The sequence below is a fragment of the Saimiri boliviensis genome, chromosome 4 (genome assembly GCF_048565385.1).
Source record: "Saimiri boliviensis isolate mSaiBol1 chromosome 4, mSaiBol1.pri, whole genome shotgun sequence".
NCBI lineage: Eukaryota > Metazoa > Chordata > Mammalia > Primates > Cebidae > Saimiri > Saimiri boliviensis.
Window position 1 is genome coordinate 1,405,601 of NC_133452.1, and position 22,982 is coordinate 1,428,582.

Consider the following 22,982-nt stretch of genomic DNA (forward strand, 5'->3'; position numbering starts at 1 on the left):
TCTCATGAAGTTTTTAGGTAATGTTTTGTGCCAAATGGTTCTGTAGATGGAGTCAGTTCCACTTAGTTTGGATAGCAGCACAGGGAAAGGGGAGCAAGTCAGAGCCAGGGCTGGGACTTGAGGCCCGGAGGGAGCTCACCTGCCTCACCATTGCAGGAGCCTGCTCGGTGTATCTTAGGGGTTGATAATTGGTAGATTAATAAGTCACCTTCACTTTAAATGCCTTGTTGAGAGGCATGTTTCAGATGATTTACTGAACATGGCTTATGGCCTATATTCTAAACATAAATTGTGGCGTGTTACTCTCTTGGTCTTTTGGTCTTTGACTATTTTGTACTTCCGTACCTCTCAGTGGCATTACACATAAAAAGAACATATATCAGTAATTCTCTAGGTCAAAATATACCCTCATTAACTATTTTATGTACAAGTTTTTGCAGTCCAATTCTGAAATTGTTATAAATAAGAAATAGTTGTGTTAATATCTTACTTGAGAATCAGCAATTATGAGGTGTCATTAGCATAATGCTTATTAATTCAACCTTTGAAAATACATCTTGATTTCCCCCTTACAATTATAGGGTTCATCATTTACGACCCAACAGCCTCAGGCTTATAACCTTTTCCTGACCACGGCCATTGGCGATGGGATGAGACTGTGGGACCTGAGAACTCTGAGGTAAGGCTGCTGTGTGCCCTGCAGTGCAGAGGTGGGGAGCTCAAGAGCTCTAAGTGCAATCGGCTCTTTTCCGAATGTAATGAGGTTGTGGTTATTCTGTGCACACTGACTAATCTAAGGGTGATTTATGCACAGAAGAGGTAGCTCTACCTTTGGAATGGTGAAGCACTAGTTGGTCTTTCTGCCACATGTGGCTTAGGAGAGTAATCGCAGGCCTCTCCTGAGCATCAGTGATGTTGACGGAGGCATTGGTTGGAAGCTCCTAAACCACAGTTACCCCTGTGGTGTGATGACTGCCCTCTCTCCCAAGCGTGTTCCCATCTCTGTTGGGTGCCGCCCATCAGGCGCCGAGCACCCCTGTAACGCAGGACCAGTGGTACCTAACTCTACTTTTCCTGCTTCTCACGTCACAGTTGGGAGGGCATTTCCTTAGTTATACTATCATTAAGTAAATTACTTCTCATTTCACATCATGCATATTTTAGATGCTTTAGTAGACTTTGAGAATGCCTTTTACAAAAAAGTTAGAAACCACCTTAGTTTTATCAGGAAAATATTTGCAAATCTTTTAGGATAGGAATTCTTAACCTTGTTATTGTCATTGTACCATTGAAAATTTGGCAATAAACTCTTCTGGACACTTTTTAAGAAGACTGTTAAATGCATAAAATGAAATATATAGGATTATGAAGGAAACCAGTTATATTGACATGTAATTATTGACATTTAAAAAGTCATGATATAACAAGATTTGTTGTTTATTGTTGAATGCAATAATAAAACTTATGGCAGGTTTGTTGACAATTGTGATTTCAAATTAGTGATGAGAATCTGTATGAGCAGTCATGTTGCACATGATGACGTCTTGATCAATGCCTGACCATATCACATTGCTGGTGGCGTAAGGTTATGATGGAGCTGAAAAATTCTTTTTGTTTATTAATTTACTTACTACTTTTTATCATGATTTTAGAGTAAATTTCTTCTACTTATAAAAAAAGTTAACTGTAAAGCAGCCTCAGGCAGTTCCTGCAGGAGGTGTCCAGAAGAAGCCTTTTTTTTTTTTTTAAGGCAGCGTCGTGCTCTGTCATCCAGGCTGGAGTGCAGTGGCACGATCTCAGCTCACTGCAACCTCCACTCCCCACCACCCACCACTGGGTTCAAGTGTTTCTCTTGCCTCAGCCTCCTGAGTTTACAGGCAAGTGCCACCATGCCCAGCCAATTTCTTATTTGTTTGTTGGTTTGAGATGGAATCTCACTCTATCACCCAAGCTGGAGTACAATGGTGCAGTCTTGGCTCACTACAACCTCTGCCTCCAGGGTTCAGCCATTCTCCTGCCTCAACCTCCCAAGTAGCTGGGACTACAGACATGTACCACCACCATGCCTGGCTAATTTTTGTGTTTTTAGTAGAGACAGGTTTTCACCATGTTGCCTAGGTTTGTCTTGAACTCCTGACCTCAAGTGATCCACCTACCTTGGCCTCCCAAATTGTTGGGATTACAGGTGTGAGCCATCATGCCCAGCCACGACATTGTTATCACAGGAGGTTATGGCCCTGTGTATCACTGCCCCTGGAGATTTTCCAGTAGGACAAGATGTGGATGGGGAAGACGATGATGTTGATGATCCTGACTCCATGTAGGCCTAGGCTACAGTGTGTGTTTTTGTCTTAGTTTTTAACAAAAGGTTTAAAAAGTAAGAAAAAGTTCAAAATAGAAGAAAGCATGTAGAGTAAGAATATAAAGAAATAAAATATTTTTGTACAGCTGTGCAATGCATTTGTGTTTTGAGCTAAGTGACATTAGCATAGAGTTTTTAAAAAGTATATAAACTAAAAAAGTTACAGTAAACTAATGTTTGTTATTGAGCAAATAAAAATATTTTAAAATAAATTTTGTGTAGCCTAAGTGTCTAGTGTTTATAAAGTCTGCAGCAGTGACGGTCATGCCCAGGATCTTCACATTCACTCACCTCTTGCTCAGTGACCTGCTAAGGGCAGCCTCCAGTCTTGCAGGCTCCAGTCATGGCAAGGACCCTATACAGGTGCACCCTTTTTAATCTTTTATTTAATTTTTTTTTTAAATTTCAGTAGCTTTTGTGGTACAAGTGGCTTTTGGTTATGCAAATGAATCGTATAGTAGTGAAGTCTAAGATTTCAGTGCACCTGCCACCTGAGTCTATACATTGTAGCCAATATGTCATTTTTTACCCCTCACCCACCTCCCACCCTCCCCTTGTGAGTCTCCTTTGTGTACTCTCAGCTTAGCTCCCACTTAGAAGTAAGAACATAAAGTATTAGGTTTTTCCAAAAACCGCATGATCTCACTCATAAGTGGGTGTTGAACAATGAGAACACATGGACATAGGGAGGGGAACATCACACACTGGGGCCTGTAGGGGGATAGGGGGCTATGGGAGGTAGCAGGGGGTGGGAGATAGGGGAAGGATAGCATTAGGAGAAATACCTAATGTAGATGATGGGGTAATGGATGCAGCAAACCACCATGGCATGTGTATACCTATGTAACAAACCTGCACAGTCTGCACATGTACCCCAGAACTTAAAGCATATATTTTAGAAAAAAGTATTAGGATTTTCATTTCTGAGTTAATTCACTTAAAATAGTGGCCTCCAGCTTCTGTCAAGTTGCTACAAAATACATTATTTTGTTCTTTTTTATGGCCGAGTAGTATTTCATGGTGTATATATACCACGTTTTCTTTTTTCACTCATTGGTTGAGATGGTTTGACCATGTCCCCACCCGAATCTCATCTTGAATCATACGTGTTGGGGGAGGGACAGTGGAAGACAATTAAATCATGGGGCCAGTTTCCTCATGCTTTTGTGGTGGCAGTGAATAAGTCTCGTGAGATCTGATGGTTTTATCAGGGGTTTCTGCTTTTGCTCCTTCTCATTGTGTCTTTGCCTGCTGCTGTCCATGTAAGACAGCTCTTGCTCCTCCTTGCCTTCCACCATGATTCTGAGGCTTCCCCAGCCACATGGAACTGTAAGTCCAGTTAAACCTCTTTCTTTTGTAAATTTCCCAGTCTTGGGTATGTCTTTATCAGCAGCACAAAAGCAGACTAATACAGCAAATTTGTACCAGTAGAGTGGGGTGCTGCTGAGAAAATACCCAAAAATGTGGAAGTGACTTTGGAACTGGATAGCAGGCAAAGGTTGGAACAGTTTGTAGGGCTCAGAGGACAGGAAAATGTGGGAAAGTTTGGAAGTTTCTAGAGACTTGTTGAATGGCTTTGCCCAAAATGCTGGTAGTGATATGGACAATAAGGTCCAAGCTGAGGTGGTCTCAGATGGAGATGAGGAACTTGTTAGGAACTGGAGCAAAGGTAACTTTTGTTATGTTTTAGCAAAGAGACTGGTGGAATTTTTCCCCTGCCCTAGAGATTTGTGGAACTTTGAACTTGAGAGATGTGATTTAGGGTCGCTGGTGGAAGAAATTTCACCAGCAAAGCATTCAGGAGGTGATTTGGGTGCTGTTAAAGGCATTCAGTTTTGAAAGGGAAACAGAGCATAAAAGGTTGGAAAATTTGCAGCCTGACAATGTGATAGAAAAGAAAATCCCATTTTCTGAGGAGAAATTCAAGCTGGCTGCAGAAATTTGTGTAAGTAATGAGGAGCCAAATGTTAATTGCCAAGACAATGGGGAAAATGTCTTTAATCCATGTCAGAGGTCTTCACTGTAGCCCCTTCCATCACAGACCCAGAGACCTAGGAGGAAAACGTGGTTTCATGGGTTGGGCCCAGGGTCCCTGTGCTATGTGCAGCCTAGGGACTTGGTGCCCTGCATCCCAGCCGCTCCAGCCATGGCTGAAAGGGGCCAATGTAGAGCTCATGCCATGTCTTCAGAGGGTGCAAGCCTTAAGCCTTAGTAGCTTCTATATGATGCCGAGCCTGCGGATGCACAGAAGTCAAGAATTGAAGTTTGGGAACTTCTGTCTAGATTTCAGATGTATGGAAACACCTGGATGCCAAGGCAGAAGTTTTTGCAGGGGCAAGGACCCCTTGGAGAACCTCTGCTAGGGCAGTGCAGAAGGGAAATGTGGGGTCTGAGTCCCTACTGGGGGCACTGCCTAGTGGAGTTGAGAAGAGGGCCTCCATTCTCTAGACCCAGAATGGTAGATCCACCTACAGCTTGCACTGTGAGACTGGAAAAGCTGCAGACCACACCAGCCTGTGAAAGCAGCCGGGAGGTAGGCTGTATCCTGCAAAGCCACAGGGACAGAGCTGCCTATGACCATGGGAACCCACCACTTGTGTCAGTGTGACCTGGATGTGAGACTTGGCATCCAAGGAGATCATTTTGGAGCTTTAAGATTTGGAGCACCACATTGGATTTCAGACTTGCATGGGGCCTCCAGCCCCTTTGTTTTGGCCAGTGCTTCCTATTTGGGATGGCTGTGTTTACCCAATACCTGTACCCCACTGTATCTAGGAAGTAACTAGCTTGCTTTTGATGATTGTGAGGCTTCTCCAGCCCCATGAAACTGTAAGGCTTATAGGCTGAAGGGACTTGGCTTGTCTCAGATGCGACACTGGGTTGTGGACTTTTGGGTTAACGCTGAAGTAAGTTAAGACTTTAGGGGACTGTTGGGAAGGCATGGTTAGTTTTGAAATGTGAGGACATGAGATTTAGACGGGCCAGGAGTGGAATGATATGGTTTCACTTTGCATCCCCACCCAAATCTAATCTTGAATTGTACTCCCGTAATTCCCACTGTGTGAGGGGCCTGGTGGGAGATAATTGAATCATATGGGCAGTTTCCCCCATACTGATCTCATGACAGTCAATAATTCTCATGAGATATGATGGTTTTATCAGGGGTTTCTGCTTTTGCGCCTTCTTCATTGTGTCTGCCTGCTGCCATTCATGTAAGACATGACTTGCCCCTCCTTGCCTTCAGCCATGATTGTGAGGCTTTCCCAGCCACATGGAGCTATAAGTCCAATTAAACCTCTTTCTTTTGTAAATTGCCCATTCTAGGGGATGTCTTTGTTAGCAGCATGAAAATGGACTAATACATTGATTGATGGGCACTGAGGTTGCTTTCATATCTTTGCAATTGTGAACTGTACTGCAATAAACATGCACACACAGTTATCTTTTTGATATAATGACTTATTTTCCTTTGGGTAGATACCCAGTAGTGAGATTGCTGGATGGTATGCTAGATATACTTTTATCCATTTTTAGTTCCATGGAAAACACTATGGAGATATCATTTTTATCTTTTATATCATATTTTTACTGTGCCTTTTCTTTGCTTAGATATTCAAATACTTACCATTGTGTTACAGTTGCTTAGTACAGTTGCAAGTTATACATGTTTGTAGCCTAGAAGCAATAGGCTACACTACACAGCTTAGGTGTGTAGTTGCTACACCATCTAGGCATGTGTTAAGTATACTCTGTGATGTTCACACAGGGACAAAATCGCCTAACGACATATTTCTCAGAATGTATCCCCGGCATTAAGTGATGCATGACTGTATAGTTAACTCCTGACACATTCTTAGTATTTAGCAAACAGCCAATTGCTTATTTACGTATTTTTTTATTTTTATACATTTAGGAGGTACAAGTGTAATTTTGTTACATGGTCAGATTTGTAGTGGTGAAGTCACGGCTTTTAAGGTATCCTTCACCCAAATAATGTGCATTGTACCCATTAAGTAATTTTTTTCCTCCATCCCCCTCCCACCCTCTACCATTCTGAGTCTCCAGTGTCTATTGTTTCATACTCTGTGCTCATGTGTATACATTATTTAGCTCCCACACATAAGTGGGAACATGTGTTATTTGATCTACTTTTTTCATTACTGAATAATGTTACATTATATTTGCATGACACATACACAAATATACTACATTTTCTTTATTCAGTCATCTGTTAATGGGCACTTAGATTGATTCCATGTCTTTGGTATTGTAAATAGTGCTGCAGTAAACATACGAGTGCATTGTCTTTTTGAAATAATGATTTCTTTTTCTTCAGGTAGATACCCAGTGGTGGGCTTTCTGGAATGATTGGTAGTTATATTTTTAGTTCTTTGAGAGATCTTTACACTATTTTGCATGGAAGTTGTACTAATTTACATTCCCGTCAACATTGTATAAACTTTCCCTTTTCTCTGCATCCTTGCAAACATCTGTTACTTTTTGTCTTTTCAGTAATAGGCATTCTGACTGGTGTAAGATGAAATCTCATTGTGGTTTTAATTTGCATTTCTCTGATGATTAGTGATGTTGAGCATTTTTTCATATGTATGCTTGCTGGCCATTTGTATATCCTCTTTTAAAATGCTTTTACACTCATTGTTCAACAGCCGCCTATGAGCGAGAATATACGGTGTTTGATTTTCTGCTCTTGTGACTGGGATCCGTTGGGGGGAAATGGGGGAGGGGCGGGGGGTGGGGAGGTGGGAAAAGATAGCATGGGGAGAAATGACAGATACAGGTGAGGGGACGGAAGGAAGCAAAGCACACTGCCATGTGTGTACCTATGCAACAATCTTGCATGTTCATCACATGTACCCCAAAACCTAAAATGCAATAAAAAAAAAAATGCTTTTACACTGTTGGTGGGAATGTCAATTAGTTCAACCCTTGTGGAAGACAATGTGGCAATTCCTCAGAGACCTAGAACCAGAAATATCATTTGATCCAGCAATCCTAATACTGGGTATATACCCAAAGGAATATAAATTATTCTTCTGTAAAGATACATGTGTGCATAAGCTCATTGCAGTTCTATTTATGATAGCAAACACATGGAATCAACCCAGATGCCCATCAATGATAGACTGGATAAAGAAAATGTGGTACATATATACCATAGAATACTATGCAGCCATCAAAAGGAATGAGATCATGTCCTTTACAGGGATATGGATGGGGCTGGAAGCCACTATCCTCAGCAAACAGATGCAGGAACAGAAAACCAAACACTGCATGTGCTCACTTATAAGTGGAAGCTGAACAATGAGAATGCAAAGACCCAGGGAGGAGAACAATACACACTGGGGCCTGTCAGTGGGGCAGGGAGAGGAAGAGCATCAGGTTAAGTAGCTAATGCTTGTGGGGCTTAATGCCTAGGTGATGGGTTGATCTGTGCAGCAAACCACTAGGGCATATGTTTATCTGTGTAACTGCACATCCTGTACATGTATCCTGGAACGTGAAATAAAGTGAAAATATCCATTCATGTCCTTTGCCCACTTTTTAATGGAATTATTTGTGGTATTTTTTGTTGAGTCCTTTGAGTTCCTTGTAAATTTTGGATATTAGTCCCCTGTAAAATGAATAGTTTGCAAACGTTTTCCCCCATTCTGCAGGTTTTCCATTAACTCTGTTGATTATTTCTTTTGCTGTGCAGAATACTTGTAGTTTAATGAAGTGTCACATTTGTCTACTTTGGTTTATGTTGTCTCTGGCTTTGAGTTCTTAGTCATGAATTCTTTGCCTAGGCCAATGTCTGGAAGATTTTTTTTTGTTTTTTAAGATTTTCTTCTTCTTTTTTTTAAATTGCATTTTAGGTTTGGGGGTACATGTGAAGAACATGCAAGATTGTTGCATAGGTACACACATGGCAGTGTGGTTTGCTGCCTTCCTTCCCCTCACCTGTATCTGTCATTTCTCCCCATGCTGTCTCTTCCCACCTCCCTACCTCCCCGTCCCTCCCCCATTTCCCCCCAACAGACCCCAGTGTGTAGTGCTCCCCTCCCTGTGTCCATGTGTTCTCATTGTTCAACACCCGCCTATGAGTGAGAATATGCGGTGTTTGATTTTCTGCTCTTGTGTCAGTTTGCTGAGAATGATGGTTTCCAGGTTCATCCATGTCCCTACAAAGGACACGAAATCATCGTTTTTGATGGCTGCGTAATATTCCATGGTGTATATGTACCACATTTTCCTTATCCAGTCTATCATCGATGGGCATTTGGGTTGGTTCCAGGTCTTTGCTATTGTAAACAGTGCTGCAGTGAACATTCATGTGCATGTGTCCTTATAGTAGAATGATTTATAATCCTTTGGATATATACCCAGTAATGGGATTGCTGGGTCAAATGGGATTTCTATTTTTAGGTCATTGAGGAATCGCCACACTGTCTTCCACAATGGTTAAATTAATTTACACTCCCACCAACAGTGTAAAAGTGTTCCTATTTCTCCACATCTTCTCCAGCATCTGTTGTCTCCAGATTTTTTAATGATCGCTATTCTAACTGGTGTGAGATGGTATCTCAAAGTGGTTTTGATTTGCATTTCTCTAATGACCAGTGATGATGAGGATTTTTTCGTATGTTTGTTGGCCTCCTGTATGTCTTCTTTTGTAAAGTGTCTGTTCATATCCTTTGCCCACTTTTGAATGGGCTTGTTTGTTTTTTTCTTGTAGATCTGTTTTAGTTCTTTGTAAATTCTGGATATCAGCCCTTTGTCAGATGGGTAGATTGCAAAAATTTTTTCCCATTCTGTTGGTTGCCGATTCACTCTACTGACTGTTTCTTTTGCCATGCAGAAGCTGTGGAGTTTGATTAGGTCCCATTTGTCTATTTTGGCTTTTGTTGCCATTGCTTTTGGCGTTTTGGTCATGAAGTCCTTGCCTACGCCTATGTCCTGAATGGTTTTGCCTAGATTTTCTTCTAGGGTTTTTATGGTGTTAGGTCTGATGTTTAAGTCTTTAATCCATCTGGAGTTAATTTTGGTGTAAGATTTTCTTCTAGTATTTTTATAGTTTCAGGTTTTACACTTAAGTCTTTAATCCATCTTGAGTTTGTTTTTGTATATGGAGAGATAAGAGGGATCCAATTTTATTCCTTTGCATATAGCCATCCAGTTATTCACACTATTTATTAAAAAGGGTGTCCTTTCCCCCTTGTTGATTTTGTCAACTGTCAAATATTAGTTGACTGTAAATATGTAGCTTTATTTCTGAGTTCTAGATTCTGTTCCAATTGGTCTATATGTCTATTTTTATACCAGGACCATATTGTTTTGGTTACTGTGATTTTGTAGTATAATTCATAGTCAGGGAATGTGATGCCTCCAGCTTTGTTCTTTTTATTTAAGATTACTTTGGCCATTTTGGCTCCTTTTAGGTTCCTTATGAAGTTTTGAAGTTTAGGGTTTTTTTTGTTTTGTTTTGTTTTGTTTTGTTTTGTTTTTGTGAAAAATAACGTTGGTATTTTGATAGGCATTGCATTCTATCTATAGATTGCTTTGGGCAGTATGGTCATTTTAATGATATTAATTCTTCTAATCCATGAGCATGGGAACTTTTGTTTGTGTTATCTGTAGTTTCTTTTATTGATGTTTCATAGTTTTCCCTTAGAGATATTTTACCTCCTTGATTAATTATATTTCTAGATATTTCATTGTTTTTGTAGCTGTTGTCTATAGGACTAATGTCTGATTCTCACCTAAATCATTATTGATGTATAGAAATGCTACTGATTTTTACACATTGATTTTGTGTCCTGAAATTTTACTGAATTCATCAAATCTAATAGTGGTTTTGGTGAAGTCTTTAGGTTTTTCTAGATATAAGATTTTATTATCAGTGAATAGGGATAATTTGAGAACCTCTTTACCAATTTGGTTGCTTCTTTAAAAACAAACAAACAAACTTTTTATTTTTATTTTTATTTTTTTATTTTTTATTTTTATTTTTGCCTAATTGCTCTGGTTAGGACTTCTGGTGATAGTTGGCATCCTTCTCTTGTTCCAGTTCTTAGAGGAAAGACTTTCAGCTTTTCCCCATTCAGTATAACCTTGGCTGTTGGATTGTTGTATTATGGCTTTATTATTTTTACGTATGTTTCTTCAATACTTAGTTTGAGGATTTTTATCGTGAAGAGATGCTGAATTTTATCAAGTGCTTTTTTTTTCTGCATCTGTTGAGATAATCCTATGTTTTTTTGTTCATGATTCAGTTTATGTGATGTATCACATTTATTGATTTTTATATGTTGAACCATCCTTGCATCCCTGGTATAAAACCCACTTGGTCATGGTGTATTATCTTCTTGATGTGCTATTGGATTCTGCTTGCTAGTATTTTGTTGAAAATTGTTTTTATGTTCATCAGGGATCTTGGTCTGTAGTTTTCTTTCTTTTTCTGGTTTTAGTATCTGAGTGATATTGACCTTATAGAATGAATGAGGCAGAATTCCCTTTTTCTTGATGTTTTGGAACAGTTTCAAGATTGATATTAGTTCTTCCTTATATGTTTGGTGGAATTTGTCTATGAATTCATCTGGTCATGGGCTTTTCTTTGTTGGAACACTTTTTTTTTCTCTGATTCAGTCTTTCTACTCATTATTGGTCTGTTCAGGTTTTCTATTTCTACCTGGTTCAATATTGGGGAGTTGTGTGTTTTGAAGAACTTATCCATTTCCTCTAGATTTTCTATTTTGTGAGTGTGTAGTTTTTTCATAATAGTTTCTGATGATATTTTGCATTCCTGTGGTTGTAATGCCTTTTTTTTTTAAACTTCTAATTTTGTTTATTTAGAGTTCATGTTTTCTTGGTTTGTCTATGAGTGGTTTATCAATTTTGTTTGTCTCCTCAAATAACCAACTTTTCCTTTTGTTGATCCTTTAAGTTGTTTTGTTGGTCTCTATTTCATTTAGTTCTGCTTTGATCTTTCTTTTTAGTTTCTTTTCTATTGCTAGCTTTGGGTTTGGTTTTGTCATGCTTTTCTTGTTCCTTGAGGTACAACATTACGTTGTTAATTTGTGACCTTTCTAGTTTTTTTTTTTTTTTTTTGATATAGGCATTTAATGGCATAAACTTCCCTCTTAACATTACTTTTACTGTATCCCACAGGCTTTACTATGTTGTGTTATCACCTTCATTTATTTCAAAATTTTTAAAACTTCTCTTGAACCCAGTCTAATTATACTTCTAGAACACTTAATTATGTGCCAGTTGCTGTAAGAAGAAATTTACTTTGTGAAGTTATTTAAGACCATTTCAGGAATGGGTAAGCTGCAGCACAGAGGTGAGCAACTCACCAGAGTTGCTCATTTGGTAGAAAGGGGCTGATCTAGGGTCAGAGTTGAACCTGGCTCTGGGTCATCTGGTCTTGGCCATTGCTTTCTATGGCCTCTTCGCTGAGCTCATTAGACAAGAAACAAATGATTGTGAGGAAAATGTTCATGGTGTATTTTGGGGTAGACATAGCAGGATATGCACCTCTACTTTGTTAAAAGAAAAAAAGCCCTTTGCATATGCAGAGAAAATGTGCAGTACATGTGCCACATTACTTTCTGTGGTTGTCATTGAATGGAAGGATTATGAGTGCTTTGACGATTTTTTTTCTTTGTGTTTCTTTTTTTAAATAGTAAAAGAAGAATGTGAAAATTTAAAAAATAATGTAAAAGAAAGAAAGACATATATGACAAATGTTTATGACATTTTTACAAAGATTTAATCTTTTCTCAGTAGTACAGTATAGTTCAGGTTATTTTCTACTGCACTGTATTACCATCTACAGAATTTTTCTAGACAGAATTATCTTGGCCATTGTGACAGTGCACTCCAGCCTGGGTGACACAGCAAGACTCCATCTCAAAAAAAAAAAAAAAAAAAAAAAAAAGAATTATCTTGACTGGGTACAGTGGCTCACGCCTGTAATCCCAGCACTTTGGGAGGCCAAGGCAGGTGGATAATCTGAAGTCAGGAGTTTGAGACCAGCCTGGCCAACATGATGAGACCCCGTCTCTACTACAAATACAAAAATTTGCTGGATGTGGTAATCCCAGCTGCTCTGGAGGCTGAGGCCGGAGAGTCACTTGAACCCAGGAGTCAGAGGTTGCAGTGAGCTGGGATCATGCCACTGTACTCCATCCAGCCTGGGTGACAGAGTGAGACTCCATTTCAAAAAAAAAAAAAAATCTCTGTAGAATTTATACTACATAGGACGTAATAGGTAGTCAATAAATAAAATACTGAACTTGACACACAAATTAAGATATTACATAGATATGGCATTTTTATCACAACTGTGTAGAACTATTTCATGCTTAAATAGCTTTGTTCTTCAAACCAGTGTTTTAAGGCAGTAGCTGCATTTAATATGATTCTGGATGATAGGTGTGGTTGTGGGGATGTGCTTTCAGCTGAACTGCTGCTCACGTGGAGCCAGATCAGCCCTGCTCAGAGATAGCTCAGTCGTTGTGCACCTCCATTGCTGTGTTGTATAATGAAGTGGACACTGCTTTACTGCACAGGGCCTCTTTTCATTGAAATTTGGATAATGAATATTTGAAGATTTGTACTTGTAATCCTCAGAGGATTTGGACAGAAGCATTTTAAGATCCAGAGGACTTAGGGTGAGCCTCTACTGTGACATCTAGAACTACAGATACCATATGGAAAACAAGTTAATAAAAAATATTTAGCTAAGCTATCTTAATTTATTTTCCTAAGATTTTTTTGAAAATATAAATCATTCCTGTAAATATAAAGTATTCAATCAGTATTCCTTGTAGGTGGTCAACAAAAATTACTTTTTTTTTTTTTTTCGAGATGGAGTTTCGTTCTTGTTACCCAGGCCGGAGTGCAATGGTGTGATCTTGGCTCACCGCAACCTCCGCCTCCTGGGTTCAAGCAATTCTCCTGCCTCAGCCTCCCAAGTAGCTGGGACTACAGGCGTGCGCCACCACGCCCAGCTAATTTTTGTATTTTTAGTAGAGACGGGTTTTCACCTTGTTGACCAGGATGGTGTTGCTTGACCTCGTGATCCACCCATCTCAGCCTCCCAAAGTGCTGGGATTATAGGCTTGAGCCACTGCGCCCAGCCGAAATTACCTTTTTAAGGGAATAAAAACATATATTTATTCCAAAAAGTGAAATTGTTATGAAATTGCTTATGTAGAACTAATTGATTACTCTTTCTGCCAGTGCTATTTTATTTTACAGCCAATTTTATGTCAGTAAAAGCCATTACTAGATATGTAAAGGTTACATATCTTTATGTGAACTGGCTTCCAGCATTCCAAATTTAGATAGTTTAGGCAGTCACATTGTTATCAACAGTCATATGCTTTGTTTACAGATTGTTTGTCACATATATTCTGTTAACTTTATGTATTTATATGAAACGTAAATTATTTTATATACAAATAAAATCCTGTTTAAGCAAAAAAGTATATATTTCCTGATAATTATGATCACTGCATATGTAATATACATTACAATATAACAAGCTGATATGGATTTTTACGTGTATGTGCATGCACATATACCTACCTATTCACAGGGATACAATTAGCAGAGTGTCTTTGCTCTGCTCTTTCATCACTTTAATCACTAGAACAAATAACAAAAGTGCATCCTTTGTATTTTTTGTTTGTATTTTGTATTTGCATTTGCGTTTGTATTGTATTTTGTATTTGCAGTTGTATTATATTTGTGTTGTATTGTATTTGTATTTCGTATTTGCAGTTGTATTGTATTATATTTGTGTTGTATTGTATTTGTATTTTGTATAGTTACCTGTGTGCTTTGTGCCTTTGCCACCACTCAGGGCACCTTCAGCAGGGACCCTGCAGGGCATCTTTGTGGTCCCCAGCCCTGTGCTGGTCAAGGCTTATGGAGGCTTCTTAGGAAGGCTCTGGTCATCCCCAAAAGGTGTTGGAGATTCTCTCCATAATTAATAAGAATTCCTTGACATTTTTTTTACAGTAAACAAATTTCATATGGTACTTTTTAAATAGTTGTGAAACTTAACCACCCTTGATAGAATGTTTTGCCTCCCAAAAGTCTTGGAATAATTTATCTAAATAATTTACTATTTTAGAAGATTTGTTAGGTTTGCTCTGATATTTTAAAAATTTCCAGAATATGATTACATTTAATATTTATCATAGATAAAAGTTTATTTACTATTAGTTTTGTCATCTTTGGGATTTGTGATTTTTGAATAGTGTTTGAATTATTTTTAACTATCTCTAGAGAGACTCATTAACCATTTAATAATTCTCACATATAAAATACTTTCATTATTCATTTTTGCCTTTTTGTGAAGAAAAGCAACAAGTTGTTTTCTCTCATTTAATTTGTATTAAAATTTAAAAATTATTTTTCTCTTGGTGTTTCTTTCCTCCCCATAGGTGTGAGCGCCACTTTGAAGGGCATCCAAACCGCGGCTATCCATGTGGAATAGCTTTCAGTCCTTGTGGACGATTCGCGGCTTGTGGGGCTGAAGACAGACACGTATGTACTATTTGAGGGTCTATAAATGCAGAGATTCTAGACTTTGTTAATGTTTAGACTGTTTAATATTGTTACATGTTAGGATAGAAGCCTACTTTAAGCTTGACCGTTGGTCAGTATTTTAAGACTTATGCATAATAGCATTTTAATAATGTGTAAGATATGAAATGTGTTTATTGAAGCATGATAAATAGTAATCACTCAAGAATTCATTATTAATCATTTCACAGATACTTGTTGAGTGCCTGTTATTTGAACAACATTGTGCTACACATTATCTTTTTTTTTTATTAAAAGATGATAATATTAATTAGTGAAATACCAGATCCTGTGTATTCAATGGTGTGATCCTTTCCTAAGTTAGATCCTTAGGCAACAATGTGCTTATATTAATGAAATTGCCCTCCACCGTCCTCCCACATTACACATTATGTGCATATGCCTCATAGTGGATTTGGGGCAGGTACTGATACACATCCATTTGTCCATAATACGTTTTAAAAGGCCTGTATTAACTTCCTAGGGATGCCACAAACTACCACAAACTTGGAAGCTTAACCCTCTTCCCGTTTGCCCCAAGAATACTGACTGGCAGCCTTGCAGCTGCAGGATTCACCTCAAAATCATGTAACTACAAAATACCTTGCTTTTATTATTATTTTCTCATGGCACTAGTATACTTGCTTTGGAAACAAAAGACACCATTCTGTCTATAGCATTCTGTTTTTAGTAGTGGTATTTTCATTTACAAAATACAGTAGTAATTCTTGATTGCTGAAAATGCAAAATTCTAGAAAATGTAGCCTTTCATTTTTTTATTGCATCTTAGGTTTTGGGGTACATATGAAGAACATGCAAGATTGTTGCATAGGTACACACATGGCAGCATGATTTCCTGCCTTCCTCCCCATCACCTGTATCTGGCATTTCTCCCCATGCTATCTCTCCCCAACTCCCCACCCCACACTGTCCCTCCCCTACTTCCGCCTGACCCCGGTGTGTGGTGCTCCCCTCCCTGTGTCCATGTGTTCTCATTGTTCAACACCCACCTATGAGTGGGAATGTGCGGTGTTTGATTTTCTGTTCTAGTGTCAGTTTGCTGAGAATGATGGTTTTCAGGTTCATCCATGTCCCTATAAAGGACACGAAGTCATCATTTTTGATGGCTGCATAATATTCCCTGGTGCATGTGTGCCACATTTTCCCTGTCCAGTCTATCATCGATGGGCATTTGGGTTGGTTCCAGGTCTTTGCTATTGTAAATTGTGCTTCAGTGAACATTCGTGTGCATGGGTCCTTATAGTAGAAAGATTTATAATCCTTTGGATATATACCCAGTAATGGGACCGCTGGGTCAAATGGAATTTCTATTTCTAGGTCCTTGAGGAAATGCCACACTGCCTTCCACAATGGTTGAACCAATTTGCACTCCCACCAACAGTGTAAGAGTGTTCCTATTTCTCCACATCCTCTCCAGCATCTGTTGTCTCCAGATTTTTTAATGATCACCATTCTAACTGGTGTAAGATGGTATCTCAATGTGGTTTTGATTTGCATTTCTCTAATGACCAGTGATGATGAGCATTTTTTCATATGTTTGTTGGCCTCATGTTTGTCTTCTTTTGTAAAGTATCTGTTCATATCCTTTGCCCTCTTTTGAATGGGCTTGTTTATTTCTTGAAGATCTGTTTTAGTTCTTTGTAGATTCTGGATATCAGCCCCTTGTCAGATAGGTAGACTGCAAAAATTTTTCCCCATTCTGTTGGTTGCCGTTTCACTCTACTGACTGTTTCTTTTGCTGTGAAGAAGCTGTGGAGTTTAATTAGGTCCCATTTGTCTATTTTGGCTTTTGTTGCCATTGCTTTTGGTGTTTTAGTCATGAAGTCCTTGCTTACGCCTATGTCCTGAATGGTTTTGCCTAGGTTTTCTTCTAGGGTTTTTATGGTGTTAGGTCTTATGTTTAAGTGTTTAATCCATCTGGAGTTAATTTTAGTGTAAGGTGTCAGGAAGGGGTGCAGTTTCTTATTTCTGCACATGGCTAGCCAGTTTTCCTAACACCATTGATTAAACAGGGACTCCTTTCCCCAACGCTTGTTTTTTTCAGGTTTGTCAAAGATCAGATGGTTGTAGATGTGTGGTGTTGCCTCCGAGGCCTCTGTTCTGTTCCATTGGTCTATATCTCTGTTTTGGTACAAATAACATGCTGTTTTGATGACTGTAGCCTTGTGGTATATCTTGAAGTCTGGTAGTTTGATGCCTCCTGCTTTGTTCTTTTTGCTTAGAATTGACTTGGCTATGCGGGCTCTCTTTTGGTTCCATATGAAGTTTAAGGTGGTTTTTTCCAGTTCTGTGAAGAAGGTGATTGGTAGCTTGATGGGGATAGCATTGAATCTGTAAATTACTTTGGGCATTATGACAATTTTCATGATATTGATTCTTCGTAACCACAAACATGGAATGTATCTACATCTGTTTGTGTCCTGTCTTATTTCATTGAGCAGTGGTTTGTAGTTCTCCTTGAAGAGGTCTTTTGTATCCTTTGTTTGTTGTATTCCTACGTATTTTATTCTCTTTGTAGCAATTGTGAATGGCAGTTCATTCTTGATTTGGCTCTCTTTAAGTGTGTTATTGTGTATAGGAATGCTTGTGATTTTTGCACATTGATTTTGTATCCTGAGACTTTGCTGAAGTTGCTTACCAGTTTAAGGAGATTTTGGGCTGAGATGATGGGATCTTCTTAATATAGAATCATGTTGTCTGCAATTAAAGACAATTTGACTTCCTCCTTTCCTAATTGAATATGCCTTGTTTCTTTTTCTTGCCTGATTGCTCTGGCTAGAACTTCCAATACTATACTGAACAGGAGTTGTGAGAGAGGGCATCCTTGTCTAGTGTCAGATTTCAAAGGGAATGCTTCCAGTTTTTGCTCATTCAGTATGATATTGGCTGTGGGTTTGTCATAAATAGTATTTATTATTTTGAGATACATTCCATCAATATCGAGTTTATTGAGGGTTTTTAGCATAAAGGGCTGTTGAATTTTGTCAAAGGCCTTCTCTGCATCAATTGAGATAATCATGTGGTTTTTTTCTTTGGTTCAGTTTATGTGGTGAATTACGTTTATAGGCTTGCGTATGTTGAACCAGCCTTGCATCCCCAGGATGAAGCCAATTTGATCATGGTGGATAAGCTTTCTGATGTGCTTTTGCAGTCAGTTTGCCAGTATTTTATTGAAGATTTTTGCATCTATGTTCATCATGGATATTGGCCAGAAGATTTCTTTTCTTGCTGAGTCTCTGCGAGGTTTTGGTATCTGGATGATGTTGTTCTCATAAAATGATTTGGGAAGGATTCCTTCTTTTTGGATTGTTTGGAATAGTTTTAGAAGGAATGGTACCAGCTCCTCTTTGTATGTCTGGTAGAATTCAGCTGTGAACCCATCTGGACCTGGGCTTTTTTTGGGTGGTAGGCTCTTAATTGCCGCCTCAACTTCAGACCTTGTTATTGGTCTATTCAGGGTTTCGACTTCTTCCTGGTTTAGGATTGGGAGGATACAAGTGTCCAGGAATTTATCCATTTCTTCCAGGTTTATTAGTTTATGTGCATAGAGTTGTTTGTAATAATGTCTGATGATGGTTTGTATTTCTGTGGACTCTGTGGTGATATCCCCTTTATCGTTTTTTATTGCATCTATTTGATTATTCTCTCTTTTCTTTTTTATTAATCTGGCTAGTGGTCTATTTTGTTGATCTTTTCGAAAAACCAGCTACTGGATTTATTGATTTTTTGACGGGTTTTTTTGTGTCTCTATTTCCTTCAGTTCTGCTCTGATCTTAGTTATTTCTTATCTTCTGCTAGATTTTGAGTATTTTTGATTTTGCTCCTCGAGCTCTTTCAATTTTGATGATAGAGTGTTGATTTTAGATCTTTCCTTGCTTCTCATGTGGGCATTTATTGCTATATATTTTCCTCTGGATACTGCTTTAAATGTGTCCCAGAGATTCTGGTACATTGTGCAGTTCTGGGTTAGTTTCTGAATTCTGAGTTCTAACTTGATTGCACTGTGGTCTGAGAGACTGTCTGTTATGATTTCCGTTCTTTTGCATTTGCTGAGGAGTGATTTACTTCCAATTATGTGATCAATTTTAGAGTAGGTGCGATGTGGTGCTGAGAAGAATGTATATTCTGTGGATTTGGGGTGGAGAGTTCTGTAAATGTCTATTAGGTTTCCTTGTTCCATGTCTGAGTTCTAGTCCTGGATATCCTTGTTAATTTTCTGTCTCTTTGATCTAATATTGACAATAGGGTGTTAAGGTCTCCTACTATTATTGTGTGGCAGTCTAAGTCTCTTTGTAAGTCATTAAGAACTTGCTTTATGTATCTGGGTGCTCCTGCATTGGTTGCATATATATTTAAAATCATTAGCTCTTCTTGTTGCATTGATCCTTTTACCATTATGTAGTGGCCTTCTTTGTCTCTTTTGATCTTTGTTGCTTTAAAGTTTATTTTATCAGAGAGAAGAATTGCACCTCCTGCTTTTTTTTTGCTCTCCATTTGCTTCGTAAATCTTCCTTCATCCCTTTGTTTTGAGCCTTTGTGTATCCTTGCATGTGAGATGGGTTTCCTGGCTACAGCACACCGATGGGTTTTGGCTTTTTATTCAATTTGACAGTCTCTGTCTTTTGATTGAGGCGTTTAGCCCATTTACATTTAGGGTTAATATTGTTATGTGTGAATTTGATCCTTCCATTTTGATGCTACCTGGCTGTTTTGTTGGTTAGTTGATGCAGTTTCTTTATTGTGTTGATGCTCTTTACCATTTGGTATGTTTTTGGAGTGGCTGGTACTGGTTGTTCCTTTCTATGTGTAGAGCCTCTTTCAGGAGCTCTTGTAAAGCAGGCCTGGTGTTGATGATATCTCTGAGTACTTGCTTGTTTGTAAAGGATTTTATTTTTCCTTCACTTACGAAGCTTAGTTTGGCTGGATGTGAAATTCTGGGTTGAAAGTTCTTTTCTTTAAGGATGTTGAATATCGGCCCCCAGTCTCTTCTGGCTTGTAGGGTTTCTGCTGAGAGATCTGCTGTGAGTCTTATGGGCTTCCCTTTGTGGGTAACCTGACCTTTGTCTCTGGCTACCCTTAGCATTTTCTCCTTCATTTCAACCCTGGTGAATGTGATGATTATGTGCCTTGGGGTTGCTCTTCTTGAGGAATATCTTTGTGGTGTTCTCTGTATTTCCTGTATTTGAATATTGGTCTGCCTTGCTAGGTTAGGGAAGTTTTCCTGGATAATATCCTGAAGAGTATTTTCCAGCTTGGATTCATTCTCTTTGTCACATTCAGGTACATCTATGAAACGTAGATCAGGTCTTGTCACATAGTCCCACCTTTCTTGGAGACTTTGTTCATTCCTTTTTACCCATTTTTCTCTAACCTTGCTTTCTCATTTTATTTCATTGAGTTGATCTTTGACCTCTGATATCCTTTCTTCTGCTTGGTCAATTAGGCTGTTGAAACTTGTGTATGCTTTGTGAATTTCTCGTGTTGTGTTTTTCAGCTCCGTCAATTCAGTTAAATTCCTGTTGTTTATTCTTGTTAGCATTTCGTCAAATCCCTTTTCAAGGTTCTTAGTTTCTTTGCATTGGGTTAGAACATGTTCTTTTAGCTCTGAGATGTTTCTAATTATCCATCTTCTGAAGCCTGATTCTGTCAATTCATCACACTCATTCCCATCCAGCCTTGTTCCCTTGCTGGTGAGGAGGGTTGTGATCCCTTATAGAAGGAGAGGCATTTTGGTTTTGGGTGTTTTCATCCTTTTTGTGCTGGTTTTTTCCCATCTTTGTGGATTTATCCACCTGTCGTCTTTGTAGTTGTTGACTTTCAGATTGAGTCTCTGAGTGGATGTCCAGTTTGTTGATGATGAAGTTATTTCTTTCTGTTTCTTAGTTTTTCTTCTAACAGTCAGGCCCCTCTGCTGTAGGGCTGCTGAGGTCCTCTTCAGGCCCTGCTTGCCTGGGGATCACCTGCAGTGCCTGCAGAACAATAACGGTTGCTGCCAGTTTATTCTTCTGCTATCTTTGTCCCAGAAGCATACCCACCAGATGTCAGTCTGAGCTCTCCTTTATGAGGTGACTCTTTGGATATACCAGTTTCAGGGAGCTGCTTGAGACAGTCTGTCCTGTATAGGAGCTCAAGTGCTGAGCTGTGAGCTCTTTTGTTCATTTAGAGCTACTGGGCAGGTACATTTAAGTCTGCTGCAGCAAAACTCGTAAATCCCCTCCTTTTTTTTCTGCAGGTGCTCTCTCCCAGGGAGTTAGGACTTTAATTATGAGTTCCTGTTGTGCTGCTGGCTTTTTTCAGTGCTGCCCTGTCCAGCGAGGAGGCAACCTAGTCATGTCTGCTGCAGAGGCTTTGCTGAGCTGCTGTGGGCTCCATACAGCTGCCGTGTAAACTTCCCTGAGGTCCTCTTTATACCGGTATAGTTAAAACTGTATCGACAATGGTGGCCCACTTCTATAATGGCGGACTCTCTCTGTAATGGCGGGCTGCCTCGGCAGTGGCGGGCTGCCTCAGCAATGGCGGACTACCTCCATAATGGTGGACTGCCTTGGTAATGGTGGACACCCCTCCCCCACAGAGTTGTACCATCCCGGGTTCAGCTGTGCTTGCTATGAAACTCTCAATCCAGAGCATTTCAGATTGCTGTTTTTTTGTAGGGGTGAGACCAGCCGAGCTGGTTCACCTGGCTCCCTGCCTCCCTGACTCAGAGCCCTTTTTTTTTTTTAAGTTGAACGGTTGACTCTGTCTCCCAGGTGTTCTAGTCGCCTGTTGAAAAGGTGCTTGGATCTGTGTGATTTCCTGTGTGACAACCCACTGCATGGGCTGAAACTGCTGCACTGAGATTCGTGGCACTTTTTTGCCCTGGAATCTCCTGCCCTGGCTCCCTGTTTCAGTCCCCTTTTCTATCAGTTGAGTGGGTGACTCTGTCTCCCAGGAACTCCAATCGCCAGCTAAAACAGTGCGCAGACCCGTGTATTTTGTACGGAGAACCGCCACACCAGGGCGCCGGCCAAAACAGCTGCGCTGGCCAACACAGCCACACCGACCAACACAGCCACGCTGCCCAAAATAGCTGCACTGGTGACCTGTGGGGCTCCTCCGCCTTGGAATCTCCTGGTCCATGGGCAATAAAAATCGGTCTGGAAATGCGGCGTCCACTCACCCTCCACACTTTCACTGTGGGCTGCAATCCTGAGCTGCTCCTAATCGGCCATCTTGGATCGAAAATGTAGCATTTCTGTGTGTCATGTTCATATCTTTCCTGAATAGTTATTGGCTGAAGATTCATGTAATGAATCTGAGTTTTCTGAAATAGATGATTCTGGTAATTCAGATGATTCTGATGTTCTGTTTGGAAATAACTTCAAGAACAGTTTTTGTATTTTATTTTCACATTGAAAATCAGTCAGATTTGCTTCAGTTAAATGAGCACTGACAGTAACCTGCATTTTAAAATTCTAACCAGGAAAAGGGTTAAAAAAACAGACATTTATTTTTCTGCCAGCTCTGGAGGCCGAAGTGTGAGATGAAAGTATCAGCAGGGCCGGCCCCTTCTGCTGGGTCTGAGGGAGGAATCCTCCATGCTTCCCTGGCCTCTGTGGCCGCCAAGTCCCTGGGATGCCCTGGAGTGTGGCTGTGTCACACCAGCCTCTGCCTCTGTCTCCAATTGGCCTTTCCTCCTCTGTGTGTCACTTGTCTCCCTGTTCTTTCTCTTGGGGACACTAGCTAGGTTTGAATGTCTCCTCCAGAACTTGTGTTGAAATTTACTTGCCATGTTTAAATTGTATTGTATTCAGAGACGGGACCTTTAAGAGGTGATTAGGCCATGAGGGCTGGCCCTCCTGCAAGGATGAATGCAATTACCATGAGAGGGGGGGTCCTTCCAAAGGTTGAGTGTGTCCCCTCTTGCCTCTAGGCCCTATCGCCTTCTGCTGTGTGATTATGCAGAAGGGAGGCCTTGCCAGATTTTGGCTCTTTGACCTTGGACTTTCCGGCTATCAAG

The 22,982-nt window shown here is 39.7% G+C and overlaps 1 protein-coding gene across 1 annotated transcript in view; it reads left to right on the forward strand.

The window, feature by feature from the left end:
• The window catches only part of WDR27 (WD repeat domain 27), a 233,972-nt gene that overhangs the window by 98,446 nt on the left and 112,544 nt on the right, over positions 1-22,982 (forward strand). Inside the window, 2 exon segments of the mRNA XM_010331306.3 lie at positions 582-679; positions 14,821-14,923. Coding sequence (XP_010329608.3) covers positions 582-679; positions 14,821-14,923 — 201 coding nt within the window.